The 17,434-nt window shown below is 34.6% G+C and overlaps 3 protein-coding genes and 2 non-coding genes across 8 annotated transcripts; 1 reads left to right on the plus strand and 4 right to left on the minus strand.

The window, feature by feature from the left end:
- The first annotated feature begins 767 nt into the window (after positions 1-767).
- On the plus strand, positions 768-2,516 carry LOC145620894 (uncharacterized). Its single transcript, XM_081675620.1, has 2 exons — positions 768-1,022; positions 1,669-2,516. Exons 1-2 carry the CDS (start codon positions 789-791, stop codon positions 2,113-2,115), a joined length of 681 nt encoding a protein of 226 aa, XP_081531746.1. The 5' UTR covers positions 768-788; the 3' UTR covers positions 2,116-2,516.
- On the minus strand, positions 2,312-2,400 carry TRNAY-GUA (transfer RNA tyrosine (anticodon GUA)). The gene is given in 2 exon segments: positions 2,312-2,347; positions 2,364-2,400. It is a non-coding gene; the product is annotated as a tRNA-Tyr (tRNA).
- TRNAH-GUG (transfer RNA histidin (anticodon GUG)) lies at positions 2,404-2,475 on the minus strand. The gene has a single exon. It is a non-coding gene; the product is annotated as a tRNA-His (tRNA).
- A 262-nt stretch (positions 2,517-2,778) lies between the features above and the next one.
- LOC145620525 (methylthioribose kinase-like) lies at positions 2,779-5,907 on the minus strand. Its single transcript, XM_081675212.1, has 6 exons — positions 5,609-5,907; positions 4,658-4,967; positions 4,162-4,336; positions 3,849-4,050; positions 3,367-3,581; positions 2,779-3,200 (listed from the first exon to the last, which is right to left on the minus strand). The coding sequence occupies exons 1-6, from the start codon at positions 5,792-5,794 to the stop codon at positions 3,029-3,031; spliced, it is 1,260 nt and encodes a 419-aa protein (XP_081531338.1). The 5' UTR covers positions 5,795-5,907; the 3' UTR covers positions 2,779-3,028.
- A 6,852-nt stretch (positions 5,908-12,759) lies between these two features.
- On the minus strand, positions 12,760-17,207 carry LOC145620331 (uncharacterized). Of its 4 annotated transcripts, none has more exons than XM_081674985.1 (4): positions 16,989-17,190; positions 15,086-15,627; positions 14,779-15,004; positions 14,041-14,644 (listed from the first exon to the last, which is right to left on the minus strand). In XM_081674985.1, the coding sequence occupies exons 2-4, from the start codon at positions 15,623-15,625 to the stop codon at positions 14,241-14,243; spliced, it is 1,170 nt and encodes a 389-aa protein (XP_081531111.1). In that variant the 5' UTR covers positions 15,626-15,627; positions 16,989-17,190; the 3' UTR covers positions 14,041-14,240. The 4 variants fall into 4 exon arrangements, with proteins under 4 accessions (XP_081531112.1, XP_081531111.1, XP_081531113.1 ...); XM_081674987.1 differs by having other exon boundaries at positions 14,041-14,625; positions 16,989-17,188; XM_081674984.1 differs by having other exon boundaries at positions 14,041-14,686; positions 16,989-17,188.
- Between the last annotated feature and the right edge of the window lie 227 nt (positions 17,208-17,434).

Here is a 17,434-nt window from a genome sequence, read left to right on the forward strand (position 1 = left end):
TTAATTTATACCATCTTCGCTTTTAGTTGACATCATTCTATTATCACGTTTGTCAATTCGCAACTTTAATGATTAATACATCTAGGTAAAAACAAACTAAAATTATTAAAAGTGGATATTATTAATATATATATATATATATATATATATATAAGATGATTCAAACAAAATTTCACATTACTATGTTTTATCATAGCTAATTAGGTACAGATAACAAAAGTTAGTCAAAGTATAGTGTGTGAATCTATTCAAAAAAAAAAGTATAGTGTGTGAATAATGCAAAAGTCAAATTATGTCAACTAAAAAAAGAAGGAAATATGATTTTGGCATACCAAAAGTTCAATTTACACGCCTTTATGTGAGAATAGTATAGAAAACAATACGTGTTTTCACGATATTGTCCCAAAATCACTTCCCAAAAGAAAGGTAGCCAAATATTTGTCACACTAATTGATTTAATTGTGCAGAGTCAACAATGCCCCACAAGTCTAAGTCAACAAGACATTAGAATTTACAAATACCAAAAAAATAAATAAACTAATTAATTTTTAAAAAAATAAATATTGAGCTATGGCGCTTATTGCATTGCATTCATCAGCCGCTTCAACTAATTTAGGTAACAACATTTACTTCCGTTTCAACTTTGCCAACTTGCTTAGAGTGCTCATTACAATACCCTCAACTAGTACTACTACTCTAAAGGTACCATTGTCTATATATACTACATGTTTCTATCTAACACAACATAACAACCCTACTCAATACTCATAATTATAAAGTCACAAAATATGTCTTCCTTAGTTTTCTTATCCTCCTTCCTTCTACTACTACTCCTCACCACCCAAGTCACCGCGGTGACTTACTCAGTCACCAACTCCGCCGCCAATACTCCAGGTGGTACCCGATTCAACAATGAAGTCGGGATTGACTACGCCCGCCAAACACTCTCCTCTGCCACGGACTTCATTTGGAGAACCTTCCAGCAAACCAACCCGGCTGACCGTAAGAGTAACATCCAACAGGTTACTTTCTAACATCATTTATCACATTTTCAGGCTTTTTTTTTTCCATCAAAAAAAAAAGCTAGGTTATCATGTTTGTATGGAGGGATCGGAATGTTTGATTAAGCTTTGAATATGTTTGCTCCATAAAAACGACCCAACACATGAGTCTCATTATTAAGGCCTTTAGTTGTGAGAAAATTATTGTTGAGCCCATAAACAAACCCACACGTTAGTGAAAGTGTTGTGCAATATCGAAAGAGTGTAAAAATATTAGAAAGTGTATGTATCCTACAATCCTTGTCTACTTTATAAGGCTAAGGGATTATCCCCCTCATTGTCATACGGTTTTGAGATGGAAAATAATCTTAGACTTATGGAGTAGACACTTATGGTGGGTGTGGTTTTATGCAAAGAATAGTTCTCGACTTTGAAGTATGAGTTTACTTACATAATATTGTGTTGATAGGTTCAATTATTTTATAACAAAATAAGAAAACTTGTCAAAAGCAACAATATAAACCAAGCAATTATTGTAACCAATAACCTTATAATAAGATAACTAGTGTATTGTTCTATTGTTTTAATATTTTTTGGTTAAAAGTCTATCGTTCTATATTGCTTCACGAAGTTATTTATCTAATTTATAAACTATAATACGTCACAGGTGAGTCTTATAGTGGAAAGTATACAAGGAGTAGCTTTCACAGTCAACGACCAAATCCACCTGAGTGCAAACTATGTGCAAAGTTACTCAGGCAACGTCAAAACTGAGGTAACGGGTGTTTTGTACCATGAAGTGACCCATGTGTGGCAATGGACCGGCAGTGGCCAGGCACCAGGAGGGTTAATTGAGGGGGTCGCGGATTATGTTAGGCTTAAGGCTGGTTATGCACCGTCTCATTGGGTTAAACCCGGTCAAGGTGATAGATGGGATCAGGGTTATGATGTTACAGCCAGGTTCTTAGACTATTGTAACAGTTTAAGAAATGGGTTTGTAGCTGAGCTTAATAAGAAAATGAAGGGTGGATATAGTGATGCTTATTTCAGTGATTTGTTGGGAAAATCTGTTAATCAATTGTGGAGTGATTACAAGGCCAAGTTCAACAACTGAACAACTAAGTTGTGATGTAAAACATTACATATATATACTTCTATGTATATATGAAAGAAGCATAATAATGAGCAAGAATTGTTAAAGTTATGTTAATATTCTTCAAAAAAAAAAAATGTTATCGAATAATACTTTATCCGTTTTATAGTTGCAACGTTTTCATTTCTCATGGTAATCAGTATCATTGTCAAAAAAGTCCGACCTGCCGGAATCGAACCAGCGACCTAAGGATAGCTGAGGTCAACCCACTACAGTCCTCCGCTCTACCAACTGAGCTAAGGTCGGATATGTGGCTGCTGGGATTCGAGCCCAGGTCTCCACGGCCACAACGTGGAATTCTTACCACTAAACTACAGCCACATTGTTATTAAATTTCTATCAGGTTAATTAATCATAATTAAATCAACAATTATAATTAATTGCTGCAGAATTTTTAGAGCCTAATAATTGGCCAAAGTTTAAGTAGTAGTATACTTGTATACAGGGTATCATATATTACATTGACCAAAGTGAAAAGTAGTTAAGTACTTCACTAATTTCTGGATTGAGTAGTCCTTTAGACAGATTTGAAACTTCAATTTAACTCATTTTCCAAAACAATTCACACAATGCATAAAAATATACTATGACAGTATGACTACAAAAATGACAATTCAAACAAGCTTGTACTCCGAAATTTCAATAATTGTATTGATAAGGTTTGTATAATTGTATATCATCAAGCCTATTTTACATCGATAAACAAGAGGATTATTCATTAATCATTTCACTAAAGTAATACTTGTATTTCCTCTAGTACATTATAATCAACATATTTTTATACATATCATTATCCAAGGCTATGTTTAATATTTAGTCCACCAAACCACTTTAACCAACTAGCTGATTTATGCAACATCTGCATCAGAAAATCTTATGAAGCAACATGTTCAATGGTTAAGATTACTTCATCTATGGACACAAAGTTACTCCTTTCTTTCATGAGCATTTTAGCAAAGTTGAGTGCCTTCCTCTCACAATCAGCTCGTTTGGCAATGTCAGTTATCGACTCAAAGTCCTCCACATGAACCACCCCAACAATTCTCCTGTTAAATGCAATTATATACAAGATTGCATCATTTCATGTTCATTTACAAAATCCTCACATCATATATGTTATAAAGGAGCACAGACTATGGGAAGAGTGGACAACAACAGGGGAAAGACCATTCGAAAAAAAAATGACAAAAAAAGCCACCAAGTTGAACTCACCTAATCATCTTGGCTGACCCAAATCCAAGAGAATCATGGAACAGGTCTCGCATATAGTTTGTCTGTATGAGTTGCCAAACATCGGGATTATTATAAATATGAGGAAGATATGCCTCACCCGGGCCATTCTTGTTTTCATCCCATAACGTGATAAATTTATTGTGAAATAGATTCCAAGTCTCCCCGAGAGTTTTGAGGATCCATTTCTTGTAAGACTGAAGCACATGAGAGAGGAGGATCAGGATTTAAACATTGCAAACTTGTGACACGTTAACCAAAAGAAATGATACACTTTTTTTCCCATCTTGAGTAAATCAACAATAAAGATTGGAGAAATAGTACATTGGAGATTCACAATGTAATGTACTAAAAGAAGACAGCAAGGTAGGTAAAGCAATGAAGATAACTTTGAGGGAAAAAAAATCTGCAAAAGAAATATGCTGCACACAATAGTTGTAGTAATCCTACATAGTTGAGCTAACCTTTCGGTCATTTTCTTGATTTGAATGTCCATCTTGTGCAAAGAAGGCCAAAATTAGATTTCCCATAAAGGCTCCTATGTCAAATCCCATTGGTCCGTAGAAGGAAAATTCTGGATCAATCACCTGAGTCGAATCCTGTGTAACCATGACAGAACCAGTGTGTAAATCTCCATGAATAAGGGCTTGCGCCCTTTCACAGAACCTGTAACACAAGGAAACTTTATCAACTCACATTCTACAAAAATATTTTACCAATAAAGAACTTTTTTTTTGTAAATAAATACAGAGTTGTCGATTTAGACAGCATGATTACTTGGATTTCAACTGAGCTACTTCAAGCTTCAAAACATTATCCTCACGGACTGCCTCAGCATCATGATCAAGATGAGGAGATGTCCAATGGTTATACTCTGACACTTTATAGGGATCAGAGAATACAACCTGCCCAGTATGCCGGCACATTTCCACATTTCCACAGAATTCAGCAACTGATCAATAAACCAAATAGAATAAAATCACCAAAATAATACACAATGGTGGATGAGGTAGGCAATATTCAGCCAACACAATAACATGTAAAAATAAGCAACTCATAAACTTAAGACCACAACAAAAGAAATCTTCAATTTTAATCATATACCAGTATATAGTAAGATAGTTGATATATGGAGTAAGAGCAACAAGGAGTCGACTTATAATATTAGACTGATACATAACAGTAGTTGTGGTTTAAGTATTCATAAACCGTTTCTTTCATTTAGAAAATGACCCCTTACACTAGAGTTGAACTTTCATTTAGAATATGCTACCTTCACGTTTATGCTCCATTGTGGTAGCATAAAGAAGAGAGGTATAAAACAATGTCTTTGACATGTATTCCGCCATGTGTTCTGCAAGCAATGGATATTCAACTCCAGCAATCAAACCCTTCCTCAGAATAATGTGTGGAGGTTCTAAATAGCGCATGCCAATCAAAGCCATGATACGATCAAAATGATAAACCTCCGGAACATGAGCAGGGCACAATCGACCATGTTCCTTTAACGCCTTAGCCTCAAAATATGCCCGGTCTTTAGTCATTGGCCATGATTCCCCTATGCAACGTATGTAAGGAAGAGCCTACAGTCCCAAAGATTCATAACCATATATTTATAATTAATCAAGAGAATTGATATGTGACTTTGCAAATAAAACCACATTGTCAATTACAATAACCACATTCCAATTAGACAAATGATTTAGTAATTTACAAAATCAAGTTGAATAAAAAGTGTACACGCAATCCTTTGGCATATCTTGGTAATAAATTTATACTCCAAATTTCTAGTCTTCCAACCATTCATGGTCGAAAGTATTAGCTTAACATAAAACACTAATTGTCTAATTAACAAGTGATTTAATCATAATTTCTTATATCCGTATAACAAACATTAGCTTAACATTAGTAACACCAATTAACGCGTGATTTAGACAGAAAATCTTAAATGGTTCATGTATCAGCAAATTTAACAATAATAAGCATGATCAAATACTTGAAACACTAGTGGCTCAAAGCCTAAAATCATTGAAAACACAAACGATTTCACTTCACAATTTCCACATGCTACCTAAGTAACATTTCATAAAGATCATTCCAACAATTAAACTTAAAGTTTTCAAAATTCCCATTTTTTTAAAACCCAAAAATACCCTTTTACAACTAAAATCAAACCTATCAACCACTAAAAACAACAATAAACAAGAAGAAGATGAGGGATAACCTGCTTGATGACAATAGAAGCAGAAGAGGAGACAACAATATAGACAAAATTAAGGTTGCCATCGCCAACTTCTTTGATGTGATAATTGTCGGAGACACCCAGTAAAGAGGAGAGATAAGGGGTTGCTTTAATGTACTCTACCAGTGATTTCTCGTCGAGTGGCCTGAACTCATCGTACGTCGCCATTTTTCCCGGTACCGGAGATTTGGTCGGAGTGTGAGCCTAGGTTGTTGTGTTTAGAAAGGAAGGAAAATTGGCATGATTGGGGTTGGAATTTGGTAATATGGAAATTGGATGATTACTTCCCCAGTAACTGCAACCCAGGCCAGAAGAATATTTTGACTCAAAAAGTCTAAATAGGAGGTGTTTGGTCCAAGATTAATCCGTACATGGGATTGGAACTAGAATTGTCAATTTGGATAGTCGCATCGAATTTGGATCAGGTCTATTTGGGTTGGATCTATTCGGTTCAAATTATATTCGAGTTTAAAATTACATTTTTAACCCGTTTTAATTTGGATTGGATTATTTTCGAGTCGGGTCAAAATCTGTCAAATCCAGATTGGGTTTGGGTCGGGCCAACTTCAGATCGACTCAAAACGGGTTTGGCCGGGTTAATCTCAGGTCGGATGACTTTGGATCGGGTTGGTTTCGATTCGATTAATTTTGAATCGGTTAATTTTGGTTTGATTACTAAAGTTGATTCAGTATGCGGCCAATTCTAAGTAAGATACTTTTCGTGTTTGGCTGAATTTTAGTTGGGTTGACCAATTTAGATATTCAAAATTAGAGTTGACCCTAACATCACCCGACCCGTTTTAAACCCAAATTGATTGACTCGTATCGACTCGATCCGAAGTAACTCAACCTGAAGTGACCCGATTCCATAAATAAATAGGGTGAAATGGTGAATTTCTTATTTTAGGACTTCTTTCTTTCCTAAGTAATAGGTACTCATGATTTTTTTACTTTCTTATTGTAACGATTTTACTTTATTTTTCCAACTGTATTTCAAAGTGAATTTAGTTTGGTGACTGGACCCAAACTGACCTAACATGAATTAACTCGACCCGATAAAAATTGAACTGACCCCGAACTAATCCGATTTGAACTTAACGTGAAACTTTGACCTCCAAAACCCAAATTGACTAGACTAGAATACATGCTGACCCCAAAATTAACCCGACCCAAATTGACTCGACCCGAACAACCCGTTTGGCAGTCTAATACTTTTTTGCCATCGCCAACTTGTTCGATCTGATAATTGTCGGAGACACCCAGTAATAAAGAAGAAAAATAAGAAGTTGCTTTTACGTACTCTACCAGTGATTTCTCGTCTAGTGGCCGGAATTCATCGAATGTCGGCATGTTTTCCGGCGCCGGAGGCAGAGTGGAAGCTTAATTTAGAAATTTCTGAGTTGGTCTGACTTTCATCTTACTTCCAAAGCGCATAATGACAGCGCGTTTGCGTTTCCCATCATCATATATTCATAATGCATCTACAAATTTGTTTCCAAACTTCCACTTCACGCCTTTTCCATTAAATCCCACGTGTTTGTTAAATACAACCCCCGACCACTTACATTCCGCCACGCCACCTCTTTCCCCTCTCCTCCCATTTCATCGGCGACGATGCCTCCAACACCACTCACCTTACTCTCACTCTCTTTCTCTCTCCTATTTTTCTCCACCGCCGCCGCAAACTCCGCCGCACACATCCTCCATCGCCGGCCATCTCACGGCGGCAGCCTCTGCGAACACCTCATCATTCCCGCCGGCTACCCTTGTTCCGAATACTCTGTACTCTCTCTCTCCTTTGACTTTCCCGCCAATTTTTATAATTTTATAATTTTAATTTGTATTTATGATGGTGGAAATTTGATCAGGTTCAAACCAAGGATGGATTCATACTTGGACTTCAGCGCGTGTCGTCTTCTTCTTCTGATCAATTAAGCTTGCCACGAGGTCCTCCTGTTCTTCTTCAACATGGACTTTTTATGGTCTGATTTATTTTTCCATTTTTTTTATTTCTTATTCTATGAATTAGCTTAGCATTGATATTGCATGGAATCAAATAATTGAGCTGATTATAGTAGTTTAATTTATCAATTAAGGAATTTTTAACTTGTAATGTTGCATTAAACAAGTCATATTGCACAATTAGGTTTTGCAATTTCACATAATGATGTAAATAGTACCTTATCCGTCCTACTTTATAAGGCCACATATAAGGAATCCACTCAAAATTCTTAATATCCAATAAGGTTAAGTATCATAACATGATACTTTGATCAAACCCGAAAAATATGTATAAGTAATATGGAAAATTCATTTAAACTTGCTCGATGTATGAAGAGCGCCATATAATTCTCAATGTAAAAATGTGACCTGATAAAGTGAGATGTAAGAGCTATGCTAATTAATTAATTATGGAAGTTTTATATACTACTAGCATTTTTGTTTTTGGTATCACTTTTAGTATAACCTGTTATATTCAATGCTGTTGAAGTTGATGACTTGATGTCTTTTCTTTCTTTGGCAAAGATTTTTTCCTTGAGAATCATTTTCCAAAAAAAAAAAAAAAAAAAAAAAAAAAAAAAAAAAAAAAAAGTGGAAAGTTGATGACTTGGTATCATTTTTTCAATTTTTCACTTTGTGATGTTTGCTATCTTATTTTCGTGTACACAGGGAGGCGATTCATGGTTTTTGAACTCAAAAGAAGAATCTTTGGGTTTTATTCTTGCTGATCGTGGATTTGATGTATGGGTTGGTAATGTACGAGGAACACGGTGGAGTCATGGACATGTATCTCTTTCAGAGAGAAGCAAGGTACATGGGATGTTCATTATTGATTTGGTTATACAATTATATAGGGTTGTAGACTTGTATTGAGTAGGGTGCTTTTTGGGAGAAAATCATCTGTCCCATAATTTGTGTCCCACTGGCGTTTCACAAAATATGATTGGTTCTTAAAATATTTATTTGCCTTTTAAAATTTGAGAAGTGGGACCGTGTAATTATTACAACCAATGAGATTAAGTGGAACACAAATAGAACATGAAAAATGGGACAGAGGATTTAAACCCTTTTTTTTTGCCTGTTAATGTTGAAGTTTTAATAAGATTGTATGCTTGTTAGTGCTTTTATATGGATCTGATTATGCCGGGTTTGTACTGATTGTAGTTATGTGTTTCTACCATTACAGGCATATTGGGACTGGAGCTGGGAGGAATTGGCTCTGTTAGATCTTGCAGAAATGATTGAGTATGTATATCAAGAGACGAGCTCAAAGATTTTTCTTGTTGGACATTCACAGGTGATAACATTTTGCCATTTGCTTAGCTGCTACTCAACTTTCTTTGAGCTTTTTATGATCCTAAACTGTGGCTGCAAGTGTGCATTTGTTATCTGCTTGCTTAACATTGATTAATTATTGAAGCACAGGGGACTATAATGTCTTTCGCTGCTTTCACTCAGCCAGACATAGTGAAAAAGGTGGAAGCTGCTGCTCTGCTTTCTCCAGTATCATACTTGGAACATGTTAGTGCACCATTAGTTCTTCGGATGGTTAATATGTACCTTGACAAGGTACCTATTTTTTTTTTTTTTTTTTTTTTTTTTTTTTTTTTTTTTTTGTGTAATATTGCCAAGTATTTACAAAGTATATATGGACTACGTTTGATTAGTGTCAGATTGGCAGATATTAAAGTTAATTTTATTTGTTTCTTGTATGGGTGGCTGCCTGGGTGTGCAGATGGCAATCGCAATGGGCTTTATCAACTTAACTTTCGAAGGTAAAATCTTTTCTTTGGTGAGTCTGAGGCTATGTGTAAAATGTTCATCCTCAGAAGTTGTATGTAATGAATGCAGTGATGCGGCAGTTCAGCTTTTGGATTATGTATGTTATGGCCACCTCGACTGTATAGACTTGTTAGCTGCTATTACTGGTAAGTCTCTTGGTTTCCTTCTTTTAGGAGTGTGGAAAGCTGGAAAAAGAGCATGTTGGAGCTGCGAACATAGCTTCTTGCATTACGCTGAAGCCATGTTAGTCTAAGTTGATAGCTCAGCTGTTATTTTTTTCCTACATTTTTCAGGAAAGAATTGCTGCCTTAACACCTCAAGAGTGGATTTATACTTTGAATACGAGCCCCATCCCTCATCAGCCAAAAATTTAAACCATCTTGGTCAAAGTAAGTGTTGTACTGTGAAACATTTTTCTACTATACACGAAGTTTTTCAATTATATATTTTTGGCTGTGAGTAGCACTTGCATATGCGGTTTCATATACTTCCTCGTGGAGCTTTGTCCTATACAAGTCCAGTGTCCAGATAGGCAGATACTAGTGTGATGGTTGTCACCCCGGAAGATTGCAGCTTTGCGGTTCCTTCTTTCTATGTTTTCATATTCTGTTTCAGTGTTGTTGCAACATAAGATAGAGCATGTTGCCTTCATTTATCCTGTTGTTGAGTAGAGTCAACTGATTAACTGGAAGTGTGATGAAGATTTCAAATTTGACTCTTTACAGAATTGACATTATGCTATTTGTAATTTTCTGATTGTAGTGGTCCGTCAGGGTACATTTGCCCGATATGACTATGGGATGTTAAAAAATCTGAGACTTTATGGATCTTTAAAACCCCCCAGATTTGATCTTAGCCTTGTTCCAAAGTCATTGCCGTTGTGGATGGCTTATGGGGGCAATGATGCCTTAGCTGATGTCACAGATGTACAACGCGCTCTCAAGGAGTTGCCTTGCAAAAAAGAGGTTCTTTATCTTGAAAGTTATGGCCATGTTGATTTTCTCTTGAGTGTGAATGCAACGAAAGATATATATGGACGCATGATAGAGTTTTTCAGCTCTTGGGGGAAATCAAGCAGCTTCTAAGGGGCTGCTGTACTGTGTATATACTGTAAAGTAATTGCAACACTATATATCTCTTCTAGGAGCAGAAGATGATAAACAATGTAAGTTTCTCATTACCTTTTTGTCCTAGTCTTTCGAATGCTCATAAACTGAAAGAAATCAGAGCGTTAAGTCTGTAGGTTGCTTGAGTTTTCTACTTGTTTCCTAAATAATAGATTAAGGCCATTAAGTATTCGGTTTTAATGATTCTAATAATGCTGAATTGCTGATTTACTTGCAGGATCAGACATAGAACAAATATACTCTGGCACTCTTTTATACAAGTATATAGTAGGATTGATCAGATTAGTTCCGTGTGCTTTGGATGATTGCTATTACCTTCCCCTGTATTGTGGCCTTTCCCTTGTGAATATTTACTGCATATATAGCAGCATCAGGACAACTAGGAAGCATGAAGGAGGACAGTGTAAGCTTAGTTTTGTCCGAATCTAATGCTTATCTTTCTTCACAGTTCATGCGAGACAAAAGATGCTCATGTTCATGTGTATGTTAAATATTGTATGCTTTATTATGTAAGTATTGTATATAAGATAAACTTGAACTCATAGAGTCATGGGGAGTAATTGCTTACATGTTGGCTAGTGGAATAGAGGTTAAAACTACTTTGTCCTTGAATGGGAATTGCAATTTTATTCTTTCTAATGCTAAACTGAATCAAATCAATCTATTGATATCTAATTGGAAACACCTCTGTAGCAGAATAAGACTGTGTGATCAAAGTCATTATACAAGTATATGCATAGATAGATTGATATCTGATTCAAACCCTGATTGGAAGTGGATTGAAAATAGGTCATTGCAATCATGAAGTCGGATATATGACCTGGGTTTTGAAACCATATTGGATATCCGATTTTGTTCATCTAACCATATCAATAGTAACGTTGCCCTTGCTCCAACATGGAAATAGAGATTATACTCCCTTTGTTCCCTTTTTTTTTTTTTTTTTTTTTTTGCCTCATTGTAACTAATTTAGTCACTTAACTCACTTTAAAAACGTTAGCCATAATATCCAATTGATGTATAAGAGGTAATATAGTCAAATCGAATCTTGTTGGATTCGTAACATTGTATATTTAATTAATATCAAGTTTTTGTAACTTTTACGCATATAAAAATGGCGTTATATACGTTTTAAGAAGTATTTCAAAGACCATGAAAAGTCAAATGGGGCAAACAAATGAGACAGAAGAAGTATAACTTTCTATTTCAAAATGATTAAATTTATAGAGTATATAACATTGGAAACTTAGAACCTTATGGCTTATGTTAACCCAATCCAAGTTAATAAGCTATACTCATAATGTCATAATGTATGCCATACTGTCTTTCCTTCATAATTTGTTGTACTTGTACTTGTACTACGTACGAAGTATATTATAATAGTTGCGTGCAATACCCCAACAATCAAACATAATACTCCGTATATGTACTCTCTAGTATACAATAAAGAATATCCAATCTCTAACTGCACTATAAAGGAGTCTGTTAAAGATCTGATGGTATAATGTACATAACATGGATCAAAAATTTCCCTAATCTCTAAGAGCTTGTTTGGTTGCAATGGGAAGTTATTTCCCAAAGGAATTTGTAACACATGGGAATTTAATTACTACATGAAATTTCTAGGAATTGGCTTAAAGTTGTTTGGTTGATACTTGGGAATTTTAACTTCCTAGGATTTTACTTCCCTTATCTTGTTTGGTTCACTTGCTACATTTCCCATGTATTTTAACAAACTTAACTACCTTTTATCAAAATTATAATACATTCTTTTTTTTTGAAACTTGCCACAAACAATCAACTCTTAATTTTTTCTTTAATAAGAGCTAAATTACGTTTTTTTTTTTTACATTCATTCATGGCAGTTTCATGCTTTACTAATCTAATAATCCACTGTATAAAAGCTCAATCATATGGAAACTACATGCTCCACTAGTCCACATAAGCGTAAAAATAAACATCACTTTTCAACTTGCATGCATCAGTATCAAATTAAAAAGATGAGCTATGAAGTATTGTTTCTTCCTTCCTTCCCTTACAAAAGATACATTATACTTTACAAAAGAGTTAACCTGATGAAATCCATAAAATGTCAGGTTACGAGCATTACAAAAAATTTACATTTAATCTTGCTATTTTAAATCACAAAAAGCTGCACAAAATATTATAATCGACATAGCAGCAATAGTAAATTAGCCGACACATATATATATTGGTGTCGTATTGTAGTGTATCATCACAAAAAGTAACAATAATAGTCCTGCTAATTAAGAGACTTGAAGAGCAGCTCATATGATCCTTTTAGGTACTAGTCTCTTCTTCATAGTATACTTGCAAAAATACCTTTTAATCGGGAATCAACAAACCTTGGACATAAGCATATTTGTAATCGTCTGGAAGGCTGAAAAAGAAATCGACTTCAAGAGGATTAAGAGCAATCTTCTTTGAGATCGTAAGAACATCATTTGGAGATAATCCCTCCATTTTCATGATTTCACTTGTCACTTTCATTCTTCTCTCTGCAGAATTAGACTCATGTTGAAAACAACTAGCAAGACGACCAATATGTTCACTTGCACCTTCCATCACGTCACTAATTTTTGCAAGCTTGGTCGAAAAGTCTTTTAAGGCTTCAATGGTTTCTGTCCTTGCTCTCTTTGTCTTGGTAGTAGATCGTGTTGCTGATGGTGGAGGTCCAGTAGGACTACATTCAGAAGTTGGACTAGATTCCTCTTCATTACAATGGACTTCTTGTTCTTCTCCACCTCTCTGTTCTTGCTCCATCTCCTCAAGCACATCAAACACACTTTCAGCTTCATTTCCCACTGCTCTGTCTTTGCCAAAAATCTTTCCTAGGTCATCATAAAATGGAAAAGGTTTGTTGCGTAACCCTGCAGCATTCTTATGGCTCTGCCAAGTAGAATGATAAAACAAATTAAAGTTCAGTCATCAAGTTTTTTTCAAGGATATTAGACAAACAATATAGGACATTAGTTCTAATAATTACCTTAATCCATTCATCCCAAACAATTTGCGGGCATGTGACAAACTTTCCCTCATCATTCCACCCAAATCCACTTGCACTAGGGCTAAGCATTTCAGTAATAGCATCGTATTGCTTTCTCAAAAGCTTAACTCGAGACTCAATATGAGGCTTAGCTTTTTTGTCACAACCGGGGAGTTTTCCTTTCATAAGAGCTTCAAGCTTAGCATAAGCACCATTTTTAAATTGGCCGTTGTCAGTTTTCCATCCACCAAGATCGACTAGATCATTCAGGGCATTAACAAGTGCACGATCCTCATGTAATGACCATCTCGACAAGTTTCTAGTAGAGTTGCTTCCAGCACTTTGCTTGAAGCTCCCTTGACCAGTACACTGACTCATTTGAAAGCATGTACTCTGTCCAGCACACATATTACAGGAGACATACAAAATTTTTGTGATCTTTAAGTATATAATAATTAATGACATATACAACTTCATAGTTAGCAAGTACGCAAAACTCATTCAAAATAATAAATATCATAAAAATAAAAACAGTAGATATAGATATATATCTGTATAATACATAAAATTGTACACAAAATTGACCATGCTCTGGTATGATCATGTCATGGTACAATTAATAGTAATAGTATTCTTACAAAAAAAAATTCGTAATACAAGTTGTACGAGGGTAGATTATTAAAATCAAGACAACTACTTAATCAGCCCTGGATTGCAACCAAGAGACATACATCTCAGTTGCTAGGTCATGTCTAAAAGAATTCCATGCTGTGCTAGTCTCCATAACCTCAATACTTTCACCAACATCTTCTTGCATATAATTTTCAATCAAATGCTCCATAGGATCGACATTCATATAGGTTCGAATGAAGTTATGTACCAAAGCACAACCCAAAATAATCCTACATACGACCTTACGACGATACCAAGTTGTGTTTCGTAGAATACCCCACCTCATTTTCAGCAATCCAAAACATCTTTCTATGACATTTCTTGCTTGAGAATGCTTCATGTTAAAATACTCTTCAGCACATAGTGGTTGAGCACCATTTTTCCAAACACTCAAATGATATCTTTGACCCCTAAATGGTGTTAAAAATCCTTCACAATTCATATATCCAGCATCGCATAAGTAGTAGTTACCTTAAAAAAAAAAAGGTCTTTAATCCATTTAGACTTAAACAGATCTTTATATATAATTTACTAATTAATGAAAAATTAGATGTTCTCATTACCTTGAGGGACTCTTAATGGATTTCTTCGAGAAAGTGCATCACGAAGAACTCTATTGTCATGTGCTGAGCCCTCCCACCCAGGTAACACATACACAAATTTCATATCTCGTGTACACACACCTAGGACATTAGTAGAAATCTCTCCTTTTCTATTTCTGAATCTAACTTTATCTTTGTCTCCAACACGAACATAGATATGTGTTCCATCCAAAGCACCTAAACAATTCTACAATAATTTTTCACTTATTAATTGATTTTATATGTGTATGCACTTGTTAAAAAAAAATTACTATAAGCTGCAACTTACCTTGAACCATTTCCACCTGTCATCTTGGCAATTTTCAGTCACTGGCTCTGGTTTTTTAAATAGAATATGGTGACATCTAAGAAGAGCTTGTAAAACCAAGTTGAAGTGCCTTGAAATTGTCTCCCCACTTCTTCTAAAGTATAATTGAGTTCTTCGATTTTTGGTATCATGAGAAAGTGTAAAAAGGAATAAAGCAACTATTTCTTCCAAACTTGAATTCCTATTTCCTTGCAATTTCCCAACATCCTTAAGCATCTCACAGAACTTATAAAAGCAAGCTCTATCCATTCTAAGGTTATCCAAACATGCTACATCACTCCCTTGGATCATTGGTCTTATATTTAAAATCCTAGCATAAACCCTTTCCTCCATAGAATTATCAAATATGTAGGTTATGGGCGTTGGAATTTTGACGTTCAAAATAGTAAGAAGATACACGAGATCAACCATTATTTTCATTAACATGATCATCAATTGCCTATATATGACAATACATGTTGTTGCAATCTTCTTCTGTTTACTTAAAGGCATACGAGCCATAGCTGAGTAACAAATAAAAATCTGAATAAAAATTAGTCTTAGTTGCATAAGAGTAATTTTAAAAAAAAAATCAAAGGAAGGTTGTATTAAATATCTAAACTTAATCGTACCTAGAAAATATATATATGAAAGACAAAGATATAATGGCATGTTGTACATCTTATCTATAGCAAAAATCTAAAAAAATGAGAGGAGTTGCTGATTGTTGACAAATATTTATAAACAATGCTCTTCATAAGCTTATATCACCAAATGTATACTACTTCTACTTCACAATTTACAATGAAATAAAATAGAAAGTTGAAAACTATATTCATTCACATAAAGAGCTCCTTAAAATGAACAATAATCCAGATGCATTTAATTGAAAATATGTAAAATTATTAACAAAAATGAAATAAGCACAAACGAAATACACTATAGGATTCAATCATCAAGTTTAGCCGTGTAGTTTGAAGTAACAATTGTAAAATCAAGCAATAACCTCACAAATCACAATATACCAATATCTTCAAATTATACTCTTAAGTTATGCTACTTGTCAAAAAAAGATATGCTCTAGTAGTCAAATTTATACTCCTAAATCCATGCCTTAATATATATCCTTACATTTCTTTACGCAAACAAAGAATGTATATACTCCTTGGAGGGGCCCAAGTTCAAGCATACACCAAATTCATATATATCTAAATCTGACTATTTAAAATTCTTAGCAATAAAGAATCATGGTGAAATTGTGATTAATCATAGCAAAATACAAATAATTTGAGCCAAAGTATCTCTAGAATCATGGACTCATGATTAATACTCCCAAAACAAATTTAAGCCCTTTGTTCATCAATTATACTACAAGCTAATCAAAACGTTAAACCCCAACCATCCAACTATTTATGAAATTTAACAAAATTGAACCCATAAATAATTAAAGAAGAAGATTCCAGAAACCAAAATTTGAACCCAGAAAACGTTTTTAATTTTTTTTTTTTTACTAGAAACAGCATTATCTTAGTGATTATGCAAAATCATACAAAAAATTGCAAAAAAATAATTCCTTCTACCCTATCCATGCTATGCTCTCCATTCCAATTTAGAAATAATTGGGTAATTTAAAAACCTAGGTTATCAAATTGGAATAATTTTTCTGTCAATTCAAGAACCTCATAATTTATATCACCCATTTTACTTACATGCACCAAGATTTCCGGAGAAATAATGAAAGCAAAAATTCAACCCTTGCTAAACCAATTTAGACAAGCCTCCATATCAAATCCTTTACACAAGTTTAGAAAAATGAAAATGTAGATGTACTAGTTCTTACAAATCAAATTGATAAACCAAGGAAGAAGAGGATAAAATTACATACCTATAATTTGGTTCCCTGGTTGATTATGGAAGAAAGAGATGGAGAGATATGAGACACAATAGCCACAACACCTAAATGCCCACTACTAGAAAAGCAAAGGAGTTTGGAGAGAGAAACAAAAGTGACGGGAAAAAGGAGGGAAATGAAAAAAAAGCAGCGCCAATTTATTATTTCAGGGCTAAAATCGTAAATTCACTCTAAAAATTCATGTGGGAAGTGTAATTGACCAGGGGGTACAAGGTGAGAAACTTCCTGTACCGTACAGCAATTATGATTTCCCAAGGAAATATCATTGCCTGCATTTTACAAATTACAAGGCAACCAAACAACCCATGAAAATTGAAATTCATGGGAATTTTCATTGCCCATAGGAATTTGTGGTAACCAAACAAGCTCTAAGAGTCCTTACCGTTTTTCCTAATCCTAAAGGATCTTGTCCCTTGATA

Source organism: Chenopodium album, chromosome 27, assembly GCF_948465745.1.
Source record: "Chenopodium album chromosome 27, dcCheAlbu1.1, whole genome shotgun sequence".
In the NCBI taxonomy this organism is placed as follows: Eukaryota; Viridiplantae; Streptophyta; class Magnoliopsida; order Caryophyllales; family Amaranthaceae; genus Chenopodium; species Chenopodium album.